Genomic DNA, 21,313 nt, shown 5'->3' with positions numbered 1-21,313 from the left:
TTTATCTGTAAACATGTTGATTTCTGCTGTAAAGTTGGACATTTTAATGTTGGTGTCTAAGTCTATATGGGAGTCTATGTGGACACGCGCGCTGCTGGAGCCTCTAGTGGACACTAGATGAACTGCTTTTTGTTTGATTGACTGATTTTTCACCCTGAGGCTGCATCTTGGCAGAGCTTAATGGATTGGGAGCAGTGTCAAAAATATTTGGCTAGTAAACAACGCTACTCTTGTTCTTACAATAGTGATTTTGTCCTTTCTGAGTTTAATGTGATAAAAATGTCCAAAATGAACGACACATTTTATTCAGTAATACCTGAAACTAGTGACTGAGACTGAAACTAATCAGGGAAGTGTTTATTTTCTCATAGACAACAATATGCAATCAGACTTGCAGGTTTAAGCCACTCTGGCAACATAATGTTACCCTTTCTAGCCAAACTGAAACATAAATCTGCCTTTTTGCATTATCCAACTATTCTGCATATTATACTTTTAAGTGTTATGATTTGACATAAAACTGAAGAAAACCTGCCTTAGCTCCATTTCTTGCTCTTAACCTGTGCAAACACTGTCATATCGTTCAGATCAGTTCAGCAGAGTAAAAACAGGTCACGTGTACAGGATAACAGGAAGTGTTGCCCGTCATAATAACAAAGAATTTTTAACATTAAACGTCAGTGAAAACATGTAGCCTTTTTCCCAGCACACATTTTGATTTTTCAAAGTAAGAAAAACACTGATGTTTCTAATAATTGAAAAAAATGGAATCAACCGATATTCATTCACTTATTTTTTGTTACCGTGATAAGTCAAAATATTAGCTGTGAAAAGGCACCAAAATGAATAACTGAACTGTGTCTGCTGGCAGAGCAACATTAAAAAAAAAAAATCTTTAACAGAGAACAGAAAAAGATGCTGTTACTCTCACAGTTTAGAGTTTTTGGGTTTGGGTCCAAAGAAATTTAGAGAGATTTTCCTGGCAGAGAATGGTGTGATGACAGTAAGCGGGACCAGTCTGCATACGGTAGAGGCAAAGGCATTTCTCACCATTTAATTGGCAAACATGTCTATGATGTTTGAATAAATCCAAATCCAGTTGACTGGAACTAGTGAGATTGGGTATCAAGTCCATAGAGGCCTCTACATTTGACCACTACCTGATCCACAAAACACTGGACCCCTCCTCCTGCCGGCGGTGGACCCACAGGAGAGCCAATCCATGCATCTCCCTTTGTGTTTATCAAGAAAACACTTTGAATCTGAGGTGAGGATGGTTTGCCCACTTATGCAAGTGTTCAAACATCTCCAGGTCTTTTTCACATGTTAGGGAAGACAGATTGACAGCTGGATTGATGAAACATCTGCGAGGATGTGGATGCTGTGTCCGGCTGTTGTGTTGAAGAGACAGCTGAGCATGAAGGTGAAGCTGGTCAAGCTATGTCCATACCCTAATCTGTGACTGTGAATTAGGGGTAATAACTCAGTGAATAAGATCATGCATACAAGTGTTGAGAATGAGCTTCCTATGGTGGCTGAGCCCTCTGGGCACCATTTTACCACCATCTGGTGAATGCCTCTTTACAACAAACTTGACGTCACGCCTCTTGATTTCTGTAATCCTACGCATTGTGCCACTGCAGCTGGGTTGAAGACACGAGTCTACGAACATGTTGGTGTTCATGACTGTTTTAATGATGTATCACTACAGAAGTTCAGAGATTAAGTTTGAAAAAATGAAGTTTGTGGAAAAAACTCTGATTGTTCAGGAGAATAATGCAGCAGCTACCTGTGCCGTAACAGCAAGGATAAATACATGTGGCTGTGTGGTTACGTCACTGGTTGCGTGCAATGTGACCAATGTAGTGGGTGTACTGGTGGCCTTAAGAATAGGATGACAAGGTCAGTCATTCTGGAGAAGCTCAAAGTAGATCTGCTGCTCCTGGAAAGAAGACCCAGGATGTGCTAGAGAGATATGTCTTTAGTTTGGATTAGGAAAATCTTGCTGTCCTTATCCAGGAAGAACTGGAGGAGGGTCTAGACAACGATTGGTTACTGCTTCTCCGAGAAGTAATTTTTACTACTTTGTTTATGCTTAGATTTCAAAAATTCTGCAGAGAGCCCTTCATCTGCACATGATTTCACTTACAACTATTTCAATTACAGGAATCCCTCTTAAAAAAAGCCCAGCACAGAAACACTGAGGTAAATCTCTTATATAGGAAAACAATCAAATTAAGAAGAGGAAAAACAGAGCAGACACAGTTCATGCACAGAGGAAGGCATGCAGAGATTTCAGATGCTACAGAGAACACAGAGACCAGACAGAAGACTGGAGCAGGAAGCTCGTTTAAGCATCAGGTACATTTTGTTCAGTTGGTAAGCTCACTAGGAGAGAGTCCAGACAGCCGTGAGCTCGGAGATACTCACCCAGAGGAGTGAAGCCCCGAGCGGGGCTGGTGTCACGGCTGCTCTCACGACTGGTGTCGCGACTGCAACCTTGACTCATGCTGGGACGGGGAATGCGGCTCCGGGCTAGCGTGCGGTAGGGGAGAGCAGCAGGAAGAAGAGGTTTACCACACAGGCTGGCTGTTAGGACAACAAGTTAGGTGGGAGTGTCAGTGTGCATCCATAGGAGAAAAGGTGGGAATGAGGCTCGGAGAGAGGAAGACAGAGAGAGAGGAATACTGGAAGCATGAAGCCTCGGATGAGGGTCCTGGAGCATGTAATAGCCAACAATATAAACTGTTTTAAGTGGTTGAACAATAAGTGAGTAACTCTGGTTTTCCATGAAGAGATTACAACAATGTGTATGGTCATTGGAGACAGGAGATTTCTGCGCAGCCCATGTTTATGAGTTTTGGCAGAACAGTGTAAAGGACAGCACAGAAAATCAACTGATTCATAAACCAATCAATAGAGTCAAACTCCTGACCTCTGTCATTGAGCCGGTTAATACAGAGAGACTACGAGAGATTAAGAAAAAAAGCAAATACAGAAGGAAAATGGTGAGAGTAAAGAAAATGACAAACAGCAGTAGGGGTGAGTGAGAGTCAGTCATACAGCACATGGCCAGGAAAGATTAGATCCAAACACGAGCCCAGGCTTCAAACTGTTAACTTGTGAGAAACAGATCAAAACAGCAGGATTTGTAAAGAAGAAAAAATACAAATGAGCAAGTGAAGAAAATAAAGACCTCTTTCCCATCTCAAATCAAATCTACAAACAAACACAAAGAAACACTTGACAAGAAACCAAATTTATCAGAAAAACCAAACAGTTTTTGACTTATAGTCTTTCATCAGGTAACCAGCAACCGATCGAGGGTTGAAGAGCTTCATGAAAAAAAGACCAATAAGAGTTTGGACCTGTAAGTCTGAAAAGTCATGACTGCACCTAGCCCTACAGCAGGGCAGCCAGAGAGGTGTGGTGCACAGGAATTCTTAAGGTACTGGACCATGAAATCAATAAAAATAAAACAGCAAGATCATTAAAGATCATCTTCTTGGGAACGTCCACAATACTAACAGCATCTCTGCAATCTTTAGATTTCTGTTCTGAACACTTGCACTGCTCAGTAAAGAACTGCCGTTTTAAAGTGACCTAAACTTCACAGAGAACATGTTTCTGGTGATGAGCGCTGTGTCTGCGGGTAGGACTGATCAGATTTTAGATTTTTATTCTGGATTTTCATCCACAGTCTCCAGACCAAAAGACAGCAGGTGAAATGTGAGACCAGGAGCATGCTTGCATCCCCAAATATTCTTTGGGTTGAATTTGTCTCCCAAGGTCAGACTGTGAACTTTAACTGTAACGTCTGAGAAGGAATATTCAGAGGAAACCATCGGACCTGGATTAAAAACAGAACTTGTACAGAGTTATCTAACCTCCCCCCAAAAAAAGTGCAGAAGTCCAGAAGTGCACGTGACTGCCAACATAACTGAGAAACAGATTTCTTTGGGTTTGTTTTGTAGTGGTGCTCTCAGTTTTGGTTTCCATCTTTCTTTTACAGAGGAGGTCTTTTGTTAACACCACCAAGTAATCTGCACACAGGCTGCAGCATCTTTTGTAATTTTTCTCTATGTTTAACAAATACAAGTTCAAACCAAACAATTTCAATAAAAAACAAAAAAAAAATTTTTGGCCCTGTTGTGAGATATCGTAGGTCAGAATATACCTGTGAGGAGTGATTATTTAAGGACGGGAATCATATCGCAATTTACTGTATCACTGATTTATGATCTGCGTTCTGACAATAAACTCGCTCATGGAAATGTACAGCACACAAAACAAACAGGACTTAATGTTTTTATCAGAAAGATAGGAAAGTCCAGTTTCAGCTATCTGTACATGTGTTCCTGTGACACATGGTGATCAGCACACCTGAGGGGGTCAATGCCGTGCAGCCAGTCAAAGGAACACTGTGTGACATCTGGGCCAGCTTCTTGTTTTTCTTCTGCACAGTTATGTCATATTAATAGTGACACTAAATAAGCAATTCATTCCCTGCACAATTACAATTCCTATTTATGCATCAAATATCAGAAAACTGCAGAAACAAGTCAGGACTAAAGTGTGTTTAATGGAATAAATACAGACTGCTGCTGGCTTCAGGAGCCATTTCAAAAATCATCACTTGTAAGAATTCAATTAATAAGAATCTTTATATTCAGGGTTTTATAAACAAGCCGCGCATCATTAACACGTTTTTCAGGCATTAGTTCCAGTTTCAACGTGCCTGTGACTGAACATCTACCCTTAAATCTCTCCTTAAGACTTTTTTTAAACATATATTTTTCATATGTTTCTATTTCTCCTCTACCACTTTCTTCCTCACTTATATTTTTTATTTATTTTATTCATACTTACAGGTCATATTATTCTGATTGTTCTATGTTTTGATGGAAGCTTTATGCCTCATTTTAAATAGCAGTTCATCCTTATTGTATCGTTATTACTGATGGTGAGCTCTTTTATTGAATTCTATATAGAACTCTGCCTCGGCATTTTAAAAATGCTAAATAAATGAATAGTATAACAGTAATTAATTATTATTATTTACTGAAACGTGGATTCCCTCAGTTTGCAATGCCTGGTGGAGACGTGCGTCAGTATGTCTCAGTGCACAGACTCCCCGTTGTTTATGTCCACTGTCACTTTTTCATACTGCATTCTCTCTAATGTGTAGATTCTCTTATTTGTTTATTCTACTTTTATCATAACTGGGGTCTAATTTACATTTTTACTGTTATTTATGCAGGTTTGTTAATTTTTGCTGTGCTTTTTATTGCATTGCTATCACATTTGACTTTTAATTGTTCTAAATGCCATCATAATTGATGTTTTATATTCCATATTTTTGTACACTTTTACTGTTTGCCTTAACTAGAAGGCACTTTCTGTGAACTTTTCCTGTTTCTGAAGGTGCTTTAAGTTTAATTCTATGTTATTGTCGTATACAGATAGTAAATGCAGTGAGTGTGCCGCTCCAGAGTCAGGTCCTTACCAAGGCCTAATCGGCTGGGGCTGGTTTCCCGGCTGCAGCCCTGGCTGCGAGGGATCCTGCTGCGCTTGTCTGCCGGAGTGGTGGAGGCTGATGCCGTGGCTCGAGGGATCCGTCCGTAGCTGCTGTGACTGAGTAGCTTACCCGGAGAGCTGGAGCGACTGCCGGCTGTTAGGACAAAAAAATAAAAAATTAAAAAGGACAAACAGGAAAAAAGTGGCTGAGATAGTCCTGTGAGGACACTGCAGCCCATAAATCTGACAGATTATGATGTGTTCTTCTATTTTAGGCACAAACCCATCCCATCTTTAAAGGTGAATCACAGTGACAACACAGAGCTTCAAAGACACGTAAATTACAGTCGTAAACCATCAAGTGACCGAGCTGTGGTAGCCACTAAAACGGCCAAGTGGGACCATCAGATTTTAGACTTTCTTTCTTTGCTTTTATTTTATTTTTGTAATGGATCTGTCTGTCTGTCCCACCCATTCACTGTTTTGTTTGTTACACGACAGGCCATCTAAAACAGGGACGCTAAACTCCACGGTTATGTGGCCCACCAGTTTTACATGGTGGCATCAACATTGAAAATCTGTGGGCCAGACCAGTGAAACTCTCCTCTCTGAGATATCTTAATATATGCTTTTTGTGACATTTTTGTTTGGTGGTGCGATGTGATTTTTCTAATGTAAAATATATGCTGTGGCTCCAAAACGTGGGGAAACACTGCTGTAGACAATGCTTAGTAAATGTGCACAATTACAGAAATATCAGGCTGTTTGTTTGTTACTACCACATGTCTGGTTTTTTTTGTTTTTTAGATGTGAAAGATTTCACAGATTTTCTAGAGAAACACTAAAAATATCTGAAAATGAAAAGCCTAACTATAAAATAATTACCAACAAATTAATGAATTTAAAAAAATTCACACAGCTTTCCTCACAGAAACCATGTAGGAAGGAAACATGTGGCACACAGAAACATGTAACTTTGGTCACTTGAAGGTTAAACAATCAAAAACAAAATTTACAGCTTGGACATGTGGGGTGAAGGAAGGAGGACACTTGTTCAAAGTAAATGGGAACAGACAATGCCTTCCACAGTGGGAAAAATAACCCCAACAAAACCTCACAAAATTACTAATAGCTGGAAAGTGTGAGAAACATGCAGATACTGTAGGGTGACACAACGAGACTACGTGCAAAGCTTTAGAGTGGACTTCATTTATAGAACTGCGTTGAATCACTGCTGTCGTTGGCGATGTCACCGTTTGCATTCGTATTTGAAATGTCATAGTTTGAATAAACTGCAGCAGTTTAATGTCTGCGACATAGAGGAGATGACACAAGTATGGTCGTTTTCTGATCATTCACTGGAGAAAAGTGCATTGTGGGTAATGCTTATTTACCAAAATTTAACAATTTAACCTATCAAATTTACTGTCTTGCAGCTGTTTCTTAGATTTATAATGTATCACTTATTAATGCAATTTGCACTACTCTCTTGCACCAGATGAGTCTTACTTTTACTTTTCTTCAACCAACTTTAATTTAATTGTTGTATATATACCATTTTTGCATTCTCTCTTAAAGTATAAGGCCTTTAACATGCAATTAACTATGTTGTTTATTCATTGTAGACTGTACCATTTTATTCGTTATCTGGCTAATGCTGTAACACAATCATTTTCCTTGTGGGATAAATAAAGTCTCTATCTATCCAACCAACCATCCATCCAGTCGCTAAAATTAAATTGGTGCAGTTTTAGACTATGATGGGCAAAGACGATGGTTGACTGATATTACTGACCAAACAGTGAGGATACAATGAAGATTTAACGCAATGCTATAAGTCAGGTATGAAAGGTGAGGCATCTGTCTTGTGATTGGTTGAAGCTGAGGCCTTACCACTGATGGGATTGGCTGATCTTGATCCTGGGTGATGGAAGCGATAGGCAGGACAGGGTGGAGATCGAGATCAGTCAGAATGAGACAGAAGGGGTTATGTTCATTGATTTGTTCCCAGCATGCACTCTGGGTGGCTGTGGACATGTTAGCTGTGAGCTCACAGATCTAAGCAACGTACAAAGATAACACAACACACACAAAAGCAACAAAGCGTGCATGTATGGAGGCACACATAAACAAAAACACAAGACTGCACAGAAGAAACACATGTCGAGGGGATGTTAAAGCAGCACACAACAATGAACGTTCAGCGCAGGCTTTGCAGCTTTGTAAAGCCGGATGTGCAAAAGCTGGTTAAACAGCTTCATGCTCACATTTCACTCTAACATCGCTATTTAAGCACGTGCATGAGGTGTCTATACATACGCTGGGACTGTGAGACCACTTTGGCCCGACTTCGCCCCCTGCTGTCCACCACTGAAGAAGAGCTGGCTCCGCCAACGCTGCCCGAGCTCTGTCTCCTTGTGCGAACGCGACCTGGATGAAAAGAAAAGGGAGAAAGAGCAAGAGGGGGGGGTAGAAGGTTTAATAGATGGGAGTGACTGACTGCGGTTCAACCCAGCCCTGGACAGAGACGCTGGAGAAGAAGAAGTCTGAGGAAACAGAATGAAGCAGACCTGGATGAGGGGATAGAGCTGCTCTGAAAACATGAAGGGGAAACAGACACACCTGGCTTTGTTAGTGTTCACAAATAGTTCTCAGTGTTTCTTGTGACCCGCCAGACAGGAAAGGCATTCCTGAATCTGTAACTCGTGCTATTCAGAAAAGGACTTTTTAAAGACCATACATTGAGATAATTCCAATGTTTCATTAAAAATTAACTTAAAAAGTAATTTTTTTTAAGGTAAACTCTGTGTTCATATGTAAAGAAGGGAAATAAGAAAGATCTCCAAGTTCCCTCGCCCACCCAATCAGTAGATAGTCATCGTCCATGAGCCTCATTCTGCTGAATGTCTACCTGCTGGCTTAGTGTTGCCCCGTGGTTCTCATAGGAAATCAATGGATTATTGGGTTTATTTCTATAATATTGTAGGGTATCTATGTTGCTTTGATTTTTGCTCTGAAAAAGGGTGTCTTGGGTTTGGAAATGACGTGTTCAGCAGTTTAGTGCATGGCTGCATGTCACTGGAGTGTATTGTGGTGATCGTCAAAGGTTATTTGCTTTGCCTGTTTAGTAATTCCTTGCATTACTTTTCAGTTCTAGAGTTTGGATTCGAAACAATTCTGTGTAATTACAATAAGCTTCCTTCATTCATGGTAAGAAGTGCTGTCACTGTCATCTGTCCATGCAGGCCAACCCAGCTACAAAGCAGCTTTGACAGAGTATGGTAATCAATAACTGATGTTTTAATTTAATGTGCGTGTTGTATTTTCTCAAGTTTCTAGAGTCCATTGAACATGGATTCTCTTCTATGGTTGTTTATGGTCTCAGTCTTTGATTTCAAGTCTTAATGAATCAAACCTGATGTTCATTTTGGAAATTATTGTCCCATTAGAGTCAAAAAGGACCTTAAAGTATGAGATGTTTTAAGGCAGGACTACCTTGTGATTGACATGTTCCTCTTGTCCCAGCATGGAGTGTCTCAGTCAGATCCACCCCTTGACCAAAACACTAAGCTAGGCTCAAGGCTGAAAATCCCTACCTGACATGAAGTCTCGGATTAACTTATGCAAGCAAAGCTAACCACTTCCTTTTTACCCTAACGGACACCACAAGAAATATCTTCAGACTTTTTGACCGAGACTTAAAGATAAACAAACACTGAACATCCTTCAGAGCTGCTCTGTGGCTGAAGAAGATTATATAACTGTAAAGAGTACTCTGATATTTTAAACATGTACACCTTGTTGCATCACATATTCTACACAATAATTAAAATGCATTCCCCACTATGAGTTTAGACAACATCATAAACCTTCATAATTCCAACCAAGAAGAACTGATAAACTGGAGGCAAAAAGGTTACAATCAGTTCGGCTTTAATTATCATAACCTTCTCAGGTCTAAGTCCTCAGCAATGATAAGTAACCCTAACTGCCACCTTTGGATTTTCCCACATGCTCTCTACGGTCTTGGGAATTGGGGACAAAACAAACATTCAAACTTATATGCAACAAAAATTATTTGCATTGCTGAAAGCTAAAAGGGTAACTGAAAATCCATCCTGCAGGGCATTTGTGGAAGAAAAGCTAAAATATCTTTCTATCCTAACTTTTTATCTTCTGCAGATCTCTTTGCTTTTGATACAAATGTATTTCTGCGATAAAGGTTTTCATCCTCTCACCTCTACAGCCCTGTTATAAAGTGCGAGGTGCAATAAAAGTGAAGACAGCTGCAACCGCCCAGTCTGCAGGTTCACTGAACGATTGTACGATAAGTTATGGGCAAAAGCCAACTCAGCAAAAACATCTAAAGTGTGCTCTTATGCAACACGTCAAGAATAGCACCTGAAAACTGGCGACAATGATAACAGGGATTATACAACATGCTAAAAATAAATCCCCATGAGGCGTATAGGAAGTGATTAGACTGTGTGCGTTATCTCTTCATATATTCATCGAGACTTACAGCAGATCATAAAAAACCTCATCTGATCGGCCATTCAAACTCATCTACACTAATGACACCACTCAGGTTTTCTGTGGAAAAGCACAGAGTGGATTGGATTTTTCTGACTGTTCCTTCCTCTCACAGTTTGCATTTCTTGATCCATGGAAGAAGGCTGAGCTTCTTTATTACACAGCTTCAGGCATTGTACTAGATCGCCGCTGGTACAGTGAGCATCAGTGCACGTCCACCTGCGGCTGCAGGCTCAGTAACAGAACTTCACTCGCTCTCCTACCCGCAGAGCGAGGGCTGCAGAGGCTGGCTGCAGCTCTCATTACGTCTCACACTTGGCACGACATTACAGAGCAGCCGTTGTTTACAGCCACGTTTTGGTTTTTATCATTACAGCTCTGACACAATTTAAATGGGTGTAACACTGACTGACTAGCTGAAGCTACTGCCTGTTGATAATGTGTTTCCTTAACTCGAAAACTAGGTCTGCTAGTATTAGAATTAAACTGCAGTTCCCTTTAATGACACCTTTTTAAAAAACTTGCCTGCTTAAACTGTATTAAGGCTTAATGTTTGCATTATTAGGGGTGTGCCTGATTTTTTTAAATGGAAGTGTCTGACTAAAACAAGACATATGAAAATTCTAGGACTTTATCTGGATATTATTGAGCACCAGTTTGTGTCTGTGTTACAGTCTGCAGATGCGTCTTGATAAAGTTACCTGAAAAGTTCAAGCGTGATCAGATGTGTGCCTTGTGTCTTATTCCCATTACTGTGGACGTTTGTCCTTGGTCTGTCTTTCAGTTTACTGCCTGAAGGTTGCTTTTACTTCCCTCCTTTTCCTTCCATCCTTTCATTCGATGTGTTTTTTTCCTGTGATCTATTTTTTGAAGTCATCAGAATCTAAGTTAGTTTTTAGTTTGTGTCTTTTTTCATTAGCGTTAAACAACACGAGGACACTTCAAAGAGACCCCAAACCTATGAGTGGCACTGGAGGTAGCAACACCGTGACAGGAAATCAAACTGTGGACCCATTTAGTGCATGCCACCCTGCAGCGCACCATGAGAACCTTTTCTGTAGAGTATGATACAGTAACAGTGGATTCAACTGCTGTTCGAATTAGTCAGCTGATGGATACATTTGGGTCATTCCATAAAAAAAAAAAAATCAACCACATCAGAAAAGACCTGAAGCCTCAAAATCAACAGATTTTTTTTTTGTACATTAACTTCAGTATATTGAGTGAAGCCTTCATACTATGACTATTTTCTCAGTTACTGACCCTCAAAGTGCATTTTTGATTCCTCATAACTTCACAAATATAAGATTTTCCACATGAGTAAGCTCCAATTTTACTTATGTACTCTGATGGTCTGTAACGCTGAGAATATTCAAAGTATGGAGGTAAAATTTAGCGTGGTGAAGTTATTGTAGAAAAATGTGAGGGAGTCAGGTGGTAGCCGCTGATTGATTTTTCATGCAGTGACCCGTTTGTTAGGGTTACAGTCAGAAGGAGGAAATCCATGCAGACAGTCCATGCAGAGGTCCACAAAACTAGAAAGACTACTTAGAAGGGATAAAGAGAGGAAAAGAGAGCACAGATGAAGAGGAAATGTAAACATTGTCACATCTGACAAAAGAGAAACACTCATACACACAGTTCTTACCATCACTTTTACCAGGAGTGCCATCTATGGGGCATTTAAGAAAGGCGGTGCAGCAAAGAGTGGGAGGAGAGGCACAGAGGAAGTCATTAGTAGCAATTGAAGCAGCAACAGGCATGAGTGGGTGAGCAAGGGGCCTCATCGTAATTAGTTAGGGTCATTATGGAGCCATAGGGACTCATTGGAGGAGAACAAAGCAGGGAGAGAAGTTTGTGCATGGGGAAAAGATTACACAAAATATCTCATCTATTGGGAGAGAGTGGCTTAAACTTCTCGCATTAGCTTAAACAGGCGGCCATCACAGCAGGGGGCCACTCAGCCTCAACCAATCAATTTGTGTAAAGTGTCAGTGGAGGACTTAAACAGTTCCTGTTGACAGAACAGTCTAATGGCAACATCAGCAGTTATTAATATTCCCGGGCAGCTCCATAAAAGCCACTGATTACAGGAGAAATGCTTCAATAGCTCAAGATGACAGGAGACTAATCTGTTTATTTGGGACTTTTGCTAAACTGCGGCTTTAGTAGTTCTTACTCTAACATGGAAGGGGCTCAGTTTGCCCCTCAGCTACTTGAGCTGCTCTTCTAAACATCATGGCGCCCAGGAAATGTGACTAGTGTCATATTCACCCAACGGCGGGTGGAAATTATGGGGTCAGAGGGGTCACCTTCTTCTAGGGAAAACAGTGTTCTCCTCATTTAACCCTTCTAACTGTAAAATAGAGATGAACTGATTGATCACCCTCAGAAAAACCTATAGCCTTGCTGCTCATCTGTCCAGAAATCTAAGTACCGGTCAGGGGAATGGCATTAACTGTACATTAAATTTAAAAATGACTGTCGTTCAGGATTTTTTACAAAATATCTAGTGTTTTTTCAAGGTGTAATTATAGAGTCAGAGTGAGTGATACGAGGCAGATCATTTTTATTAGTACAAGAAATCTATGTTCAAAGACAGAGGCTTCTGAAATGTGGTGAAGCTCTGTAACACATGACAAAAATAATCATATGATGAAACTGAACTCCTGTAATGAAAAACCAGACCTAATTGTAATCAATGCATCTCGATTGTACGATATTGAATAAAATAATGAAAGGCACTGTGTACTGATTATATATAAGACTCCTTCACTCTGCAAACTTAAACGAAGGATCTGCAAGACTTCCTCTGTTTACTCTGTGTTGTTTGTTCACTGGGTGAATCCTATGGTTTGTTACTGGGGAGCTATCTGTCCTCGTGCACGTTTACGGAGAGCGGAATGTTTCATTTTGAGAAATAAGAGTGTGAGCAACTTGTGCTGAATACCAGAAAGTGGTCTTCCTTTTTGGTTTGAGCGGGTTAGAAGGAGGAGAGTGATCAGTTACCTAAAGAGGCGTAGGATCCTGGTGGAAGAGCAGCCGCAGAGCTGAACGGCGAGGAGGAGGGAACAGTGGACAGACGAGACTTGGCGCTGGAGGCGGCGTTTACGTCGATGTCACTGCGGGAGCGTTGGAGGGATCCTGGAGTGGACGGCACCCTGGATCCCACAAGCTTACCTGTGGCAACACAGAGATGTTACTTTATCATGGCTACCTTATGATGCTTTTACATTTTCCAGTTTCAGGATCCATTTTCTACACTCAGATGGAAGCATGGCTGAACTTCGAAAGCACTTAAACTGAGTTTAAAAGCCAGATTCTGACATCTTTGTTGAATTCTTGTACTCCTTTTAAATCCGTTTTAATTCTTGTGCAAAAAGCTCTGTACTAGCTGTTGTAAAACACTCTGCAACCAACTGTGAACTAAATGTTCTTCTTGCTTTCTTTAGGTTTAATTTCCACTCCATGCCAACTGCCAGATTCTGCACGCATATGTTTTTACAGCACTACATGCATGTTGCACCTAAATAACTTTAAGTTTAATTTTGATTTAAGCTGGTTATGTAGTAGAGGAGGACAGAACAGACAGTTACTAATCAGCACAGAAACATCAAAAACCGGACTATAAGTCGACTTTCAAGGCAGAACAATGTAAATGTAATGTTGGTTGGGGTGGGCATCTACAATAAACCCTTCTGCTGAAATACTGCCACCTTGTGGTGACAGTTTTCAACTGTTTATTTTACTGCTGCAACGTGACTTCCACCATAAATTGAGGTGAATTTAACACACTTAACACAGCTCCGTAATTTAGATGTTTTTCTCTCATCTCTCAACTTGTGCAATCTTTCAGTCTGAGGCAATACAAGAGTATTGATCCTCTAACACCCCATCATCTCTCCACCATCAAGCTCCCCGATTTTAAATCTCAGGAGTTCTTGATCAGCTTGGTCCAGGGGAAATGATAACGTGAAGTGACACAGTGCATGCGACTCAAAATGAAAATGTTCAGTGTATGCATCACTACTGAAACCCAAAGATGATCAGTCTCACTGATCTAAACATAAATCTGTTAAGAGCCAGGGTTCATCATAACCAATGCTCCAATGGGCCACGGCCAGTAAACAGGTTGGGCAGGTTGAATGGCCAACTGCTGGCTTGTCTACTTCAGTGGTCTTTTCACCTCAATAATAGAAAGTTTTTTAAGTTATCATTGGCCTGCTTTCATTTTGAAGGAAATCGTTGCTGCAAGACATCATTGTGAGTGCTTTATTTATATTTGTGACTAAAAACAGATGCATTCAGACTGCAGTCAAAGTATTTAATATTCAGCCGCTACAAAAAGGTCGATTTCTGGAGGACCTTCGTCTCTGATGCAGAAATCCTGCTCGCTGGATACACCTCAATCCTCCAATCAGAGTCCTTTTATCAGAGCACCTGATTGATGAGTTTAAAGGTTAAGAGAAGTTTATTTACTGCTGCTTCACCAACCACTCCTTTGTTACCATAGAGAAAGAGAGTAAAGCTGAAGACGTGGATTTCCGCTGCAGAATACTGCTTGTTCACCACTCAAAATATTGAATCAATAAATAATTCCAGCGCTTTAACCTGTGACCTCAGGAATCTGTGCTTTTTGTGAAGCTTTCGATTTGTCTGAAGCCTTTATACAAACTTTATATCCTTTCCACGCTGACGAATCGAATAAAAAGATACTTACTTCTCGTCATGCTCCCTCCAATCACGCTCTTCACAGACAGTGGCCGGCTGGGGGAAGAAAAAAAAGACACTTTTTAGAATTTATGTGTATCACAACCTAAGACTCATGATTTATAAAATTAAAATGCGTGGACTCCACTTTGGCACTATCAAATTCAGGTTCTAGTAAAAGCTTTGACTCATCAGCATCTAAACTGGGATAACCCCAAAGGACAAATGAGTTCAGACTGGAGACCACTGCAGCTGCAGGTCTGATGGGCCGAGCATGAGGTCATTACCCAAGCGCGCTCCACAGGGAGTCTACAAACGGGATTAATGATGGCGATTGATTCACCCACCCGCTGCACATCTGACAGTAATTACCAACATCTTTATCACCATATTCAAAACAGCAGATGCATTAGTGGTTTCATATCAGTCAGTGAAATCCAATATGTGTGCTCAAGCTTTGAGGATGCAGGGACACGAGTGCTTCCAGCAGGAGGAGGAGAGTAGGAGCCAAAGAGCAGCGCGGTTCTTACTTCAGACTCTCCTGCGAAGACGACGAGGACCGGTCTGACTGGGGCAGAGACACGATGCTGTCTGAGCTCTTCAGGTGAGACTGGAGGGCCTTCTGATAGGTGGCCTCCAGCGCCTGGAAAAGATGTTCTGCCTCCCGGCTGTAGTGGCCGTGAAAGCCCCAGTAGCACCTACAGGGTGGAAAAAAAAGAGAAGAGGCAGTGTAGTGAAAAACAAAAAAACAAACTAAACTTTCTCATTGAATTTTAAGACAGGACACTTACTTTCTAGCGATGGATCTGGCTTCAGAGTCGGCATCGTGGATTCCTTTCTTGATGGTCTCAGTGAGAACTGCCACGTGCCTGGGATAGTAAGGAAACATGGCAAGGAGAAACGGTTAAGACAGAAACGAGCTGTACTGATGATGTGGAGCACAAACAGCTCTCAGGGGAGTTCCTCGTTCCTCTCCTCTCTTCTACAGTTTGAATCCTCTGCTGATCCACGGGGAATGTAGCCACCCGTGGGGCTTTTCACCCGCTTTTTAAAGTCCCCGCTGCGGTTGCCATGGTTACATATATGGCAAGCAGGCCCCTTGATGATGATGATGATGATGGCTCGCTCAGGAGTCATCAATTTAACGGGCCTCATCAGCGGCTCAGCGAGCCAGCTCAGCTAACTGCAAATGCTCAACAACCTAAATGTCATCATGAGAGAGTAGAAGAAGAAGCTGCATGCACGTCTGCGCCTCAGCAGAATGCATGCACACACACACACACACACACACTCTTATATAGTATGCTTCCAGGAGGAAACAGCAGACTAGCTCACCTTTCCAGTGTATTGGTGTGCCACTCCTGCAGCATGAGGTCGAGAAACTCGTAACAGCGTCTGGAAAGAAATTAAAGTTTATATGAATACGTCTTTAACCTTTTACACCTTATACTTTTTTACACCTTTGGTCACTGAGATTCGAACCTGTCTGACATTTTTAGTAAATGCACCTATGGTATTTATTTGTAAATTCTACATCACCCCGTTCTCGAGTTAATACATTCACAAACTTAGGTGTCCATGCCACCCACCCGGAGGGGTAACAACAATACCTCGACAGCCCTTTAGGGCTGAGGAGTAAAATGTATAACTGCAAAGTAATTCAGAGTATTTATTCATTCATTATTCATTTCACTGGATTTAAAGTAAACAATAACCTTTCTGTGGCTGAAGCTCCGACTTGAACATGAACTCTCATGCCCTCAAAAATTATCTAAAAAAAACCCAGCGGCATTAATGACTGCATTATGTATATACATTTATATATATATATATATATATATATTTTAATGCCTCTGAAAATAAATTCATTTTAATGACTAAAAGTTAAAAGAAAAGATATATAATGAAATTTTACTATTGACATATTATTATACATTTTAACATTAACAATTTAAGTACTAGCCTACTAGCAAGCAACTCTTTTCTTTTTCTTTTAAAGCACTTCGCCCTCAGACTGCTGGCTTACTTGTGGTTCCTAGAGCATTTAAAAGTAGGATAGGAGGCAGAGCCTTCAGCTTTCAGGCTCCTCTTCAGTGAAACCAGCTCACAGTTTGGATGTGTATATGTGTTTGTATATTTACACACACACACACACACACACACACACACACACACGCGCGCAAAGTGGCTTTTTGATATCTATTTTGTTTTTATCCGATTACTCCCTGTTCTTGAGTTTTTACATTTTCTCTTTTTTTCCTAAATTTTTTCTTTCTTTTTAATCTTGATTTATTTTTCCCTAAATGAAAATCAAGTTTATTGGAAAACAAATAAGAAAACTGAAATTCTTGTCTTTTATTTTTAACTTGCAGCTGGTGTGTTTTATTTTGAAAGGCATTCTTACCGTCTGACTGCGACTGATTTGGAGGTGCAGTTACTGGTGATGATGGGGATGAGCCGTGGGTAATGTGTGTGCTGGGAGAGAAGAAAATGTCAGGAGGGATTATTTCTTCTGACAGCTCTGCGAGGATCAGTTATTTGCATGCAGTAATGCTCTGAGATCACTCACCCTGAGGATGAGACGGATGGCGGCCATCCCGGACGTGGCCATGACTTTGGCACTGTTGGGCACGAGATTCAGCAGGGTTGGCATGACGCTCTCGGCCGCGTGGTCAAACTTGTTACCGAGAATCGATGACAAATGTCTGGCAGAAAGAAAGAAATGGTTACAATGCAAAAAGCTTTCAAAGACAAACTGACAGATTGGCAGAAATACAGAGAAGTGAGTGAGGGATGATGGGAAACGTCTGCTGTGTTGGCATTAAGAGGGATGATAGGATACATGTAGGTCTCATCTATTCATCAGCCTCCTGCTCTTTCAGTGCCTCTCTGCTCTGTTCCACCTCATCAGGGCCGGATTAAACTTGGGATGACGGATGTTTGTAAGTCCAGAGTGATGCTGCAAGACTGGTTTTCATTAGCTTAAGCTTTTCACTGTATAACCTCATCAGTTACGGATCCATGTTAATGTCAGCGCTGCTAATCAAAGCCATTAGAAGCACGTTGATCAATGAGTAAAAACTGAATGACTCTCATTACGGAGCCCTAATCCAGAGAGAAACCCATGAAAATGACATGAAATGCAATCACTTGTGATTTAATGAATCATCCTGACATGTACTCTGCTCATCTGGTCACACCCTGATGACAAAATATTAAGTAAAGATGAACTAAAAGTGAGCCTTTATAGGCAAAGGTTTCAATTAGACACTTAAACCTCTTGTTTTGTCATACTGACAGTTTCACAGCTGAAAAAAAAAAAAAAACTATCTGAAGATTAGACTATGCACTTCACTATCAGGTATACTGACAGGGCAGTCATAAACATAATCAGACCAATTGAGCCCAGCCAGGCAGAGAAATCTAAGCAGTGTCTCATGCAGAAAGATTCTGGTCTTAAGGTTTTTTGTAAAAACCCCTCTGCAAACATTAATAAAAGCTGTCACCACTGAGGCGATCGTGACTCAAGAGTTGGCAGTTCGTCTTGTAATCGGAAGGTTGCCGGTTCGAGCCCCGGCTCGGACAGTCTCGGTCGTTGTGTCCTTGGGCAAGACACTTCACCCGTTGCCTACTGGTGGTCATTACCGGTGGCGCCAGTGTCCGGCAGCCTCGCCTCTGTCAGTGGGCCCCAGGGCAGCTGTGGCTACAATGTAGCTTGCCATCACCAGTGTGTGAATGTGTGTGTGAATGGGTGGGTGACTGAATGTAGTGTAAAGCACTTTGGGGTCCATAGGGACTAAGTAAAGCGCTATACAAATACAGGCCATTTACCATTTATCATTTACCACAAGGTGGCAGCGTTATACCAGAAAGTCAAATCATGTTTACAAACTCAAAGTGTTTTCCAATCGAGGCAAACAGATCAAAACACCAGTTTTACAACAATAAAACAAGACTCGAATAAATACAAAAGCATAAATAACAATAAACACTATAAAAATTAATCAGCATTAATTGTTTATAAAGTTTTTGAAAAACCCTTTCAGATGCTCGTTCAGATGCAGTCGCCAATGCAGATGGAGTCGCATGTTTAACTTGGGAGACGTTTGTGTTGCTGGATGCACTTCCTGACACAACCTTGTTTGTTTGGGCCTGGGGCTGACACTCAGAGCACATATGATTCCTGAAGCTGGGACTGGGTCTCCTCCCACTCTTAAACCAGGGATGTTCACGCATAAAAGCATCGTTAATTACCCTCAGGCTTTCATTTTATTTAACTAATTATTTTATTATTAAAATAAATTAATTGTTACACATTTAGATTATAAAAAGATCATTTAAAAAAATCTGCTATGACAGGAAAACCAATCAACTCAAAGAAGAGAAAGAAAAAAAGCTAATTCAGTTTTTCTGTCATTTACTTAAAGTTCTTTTTCTTGCCATCCAGGGTTTAAGGTCAACTATGTTTAATTTTTTAAGGTACATATTATTAATACTGTTTTTAAAAAGTCTTCAATTAACTACAGCTTTAACAGAATTTGAAGAAACAACAGCTGCAGTGAGTCAACCAGGGAAATAATAAGAAGAATTCAAAAAGGAGGTCTCTGAAAGAAATGGGAAAAGAAAAAGAAAAACAGCAGCTCACTCACTGGTATAATTCTGCTTCCTGGTGGTGAACGTTTCAGAAAACAATTTGCAGGTGACTGATTACAGCAGGTACTTATACCTAATGGCCAGTTGACAATTTACATAGGTGCCAGCTTGCCAAAGGGTCTGACTCAGCCCACTGGATGGGTTTACACAGCATGAAATAAATCTTCATGTGCATATTATAACAACAACAGACTCGATGTATGTGGAAAAACTGAGATGTTGTTGAAATCTCACTTATTTGTCTGAATACATGTCATTTCATCTGTTCATCATCTGTTTTTTTAAATGTTAAATTATTCTATAAAAATGTTCCCAGACATATGTTGATGTTGCAGGTGGTTAAGGGTGTTGCAAGGCTTCTAAAATCTCAGTCAGTAAAGTCTTCTTGTCTTACCCCAGCGTGATGCAGGCCTCTCGGACCACCTGGGAGCGCAGGTCTTTAGCTGACAGCTTGAAGGAAGCCTCGAGAAGTCGAAGCTGCTGAGGGAAACCTTCATAATCAGTGGCCCCCGCCAACATGAGGGAACGGACCTTCTTCAGCTACAGAGGAATGAGAAAAGAGAAAAAAAATGTCATGATCAAATATATATTACCTATCATCTTTATATGTAAGTGTGTGTGTGTTTTAAAGAGGACACATGTGCTTCCAGAATCTCACCGCAACCACTCGGTGCTCCCAGTCATGTTTGTCATCAGACAGCACTTCTCTGATCTTGGTCAGCTGGTCCTCGAGCTCTCTGTTAGAGTAGATCTGTGCACAACGGGACAGGAAGGGAAGCCACAATATTAGCAGGACTTATTTCAATATGGTGCACCAAAGTGACTGACCCCAAATCACCAGACTGTGCAGTTCCTCTAATGTCCACTAGAGGCTCAGGCAGTGAATCAGTCCCCACGTTATTAAAATGTCCAACTTTACAGCAGAAATAAACATGTTTACAGACTGATACAAAGACTGTTTTGGTGCAATGTTTTAATCAAGGCTTAAAGTTTGCATTGTCGGGGGCGTGGCTGTAGCTGCTAACTGCCTGTGAGGCTTTACCTCAGCTAATTGGAGTCCCTGAACTGGAGCTCTGCAAGGTGTTTGTGCTGTTGGAGCCTTTTGGAACATTTTTAAAGCAATAATCTGATTACTCTAGATAACCAGATAACCAATTAGCTAGCATTAGCTGCCTTCCTACCAGGTGTGGTGGTGTGAGATGAAACATCGTGGATTCAATCTGACATGACATCCAGAAATCATGAACGCCTTTAAGTCGTGTCGAAGTAGTTTTAAGGCACTTCATGATTCAGCTGTTCAGGTATTTTCAATAAAGCCAAGAATCCCAACCACATGATGATAGCACAGGTTGCTATCATCATGAGATGGACCAAGTATTTTGGACCATCACACAGGTGTGGACCAATTACCTCTAACACTCTTAAAGCCACACCCTCTGGGAAGGCTAACTACCATCATACTGAGCAAGGTTTCATGTGGAGAATGTGGCCAGCTCACCTGGACCGAGGGCACGTCTTCAAAGGCTTTAATGAAATCCTCTTCATCAACAGCACCAGCAGCAGCTTCTTTACCTTTGAAAAATATACATAAGGCATTTTAAATGGTATTCAACAGCATCTTTTAAACTACGAATTTGACCAAAGAACAGAAGCCTTGGTTCAGTCATTAACAACCTGCTCTCAATGCAAGCGCATCTATGACAAACTAAAAATTGCCGTCAAACAAAGATTTCTTTCTAAAACATAACGAATCGCCAGCCAACAGAGCTCGTCTGCCTGAGGGTAAACTGTTATGACCCAGGGTTAAATTAAAATGTGAATAACTGTTCATTAAATCAGAACAAATAGTGACTTTCAGCAGCAGATTATTTATTCCCAGCACTGAGCTGAGCTTGAACCT

General features: G+C 40.9%; 1 protein-coding gene across 18 annotated transcripts in view; it reads right to left on the bottom strand.

Annotated features, from left to right (window-relative positions):
- The window catches only part of clasp1a (cytoplasmic linker associated protein 1a), a 91,520-nt gene that overhangs the window by 22,655 nt on the left and 47,552 nt on the right, over window positions 1–21,313 (bottom strand). For 5 of the 18 annotated variants that reach the window (XM_040027388.1, XM_040027391.1, XM_040027394.1 and 2 more), the window contains exons 10-24: window positions 20,912–20,985; window positions 20,072–20,164; window positions 19,808–19,953; window positions 17,330–17,465; window positions 17,165–17,235; window positions 16,096–16,155; window positions 15,552–15,629; window positions 15,291–15,458; window positions 14,771–14,817; window positions 13,060–13,230; window positions 11,699–11,722; window positions 7,837–7,947; window positions 7,411–7,437; window positions 5,507–5,671; window positions 2,431–2,589 (exon numbers count right to left, since the gene is read on the bottom strand). In XM_040027388.1, coding sequence (XP_039883322.1) covers window positions 2,431–2,589; window positions 5,507–5,671; window positions 7,411–7,437; window positions 7,837–7,947; window positions 11,699–11,722; window positions 13,060–13,230; window positions 14,771–14,817; window positions 15,291–15,458; window positions 15,552–15,629; window positions 16,096–16,155; window positions 17,165–17,235; window positions 17,330–17,465; window positions 19,808–19,953; window positions 20,072–20,164; window positions 20,912–20,985 — 1,530 coding nt within the window. The remainder of the gene's footprint in view (window positions 1–2,430; window positions 2,590–5,506; window positions 5,672–7,410; window positions 7,438–7,836; window positions 7,948–11,698; window positions 11,723–13,059; window positions 13,231–14,770; window positions 14,818–15,290; window positions 15,459–15,551; window positions 15,630–16,095; window positions 16,156–17,164; window positions 17,236–17,329; window positions 17,466–19,807; window positions 19,954–20,071; window positions 20,165–20,911; window positions 20,986–21,313) is intronic. The other 13 variants (XM_040027393.1, XM_040027401.1, XM_040027396.1 and 10 more) reach the window with 7 other exon arrangements.

This window comes from Simochromis diagramma, unplaced genomic scaffold (assembly GCF_900408965.1).
Source record: "Simochromis diagramma unplaced genomic scaffold, fSimDia1.1 OVJJ01000343.1, whole genome shotgun sequence".
Lineage (NCBI taxonomy): Eukaryota > Metazoa > Chordata > Actinopteri > Cichliformes > Cichlidae > Simochromis > Simochromis diagramma.
Note: the sequence above shows the minus strand (reverse complement) of the source record. Positions and strands in the feature narration are given on the sequence as shown.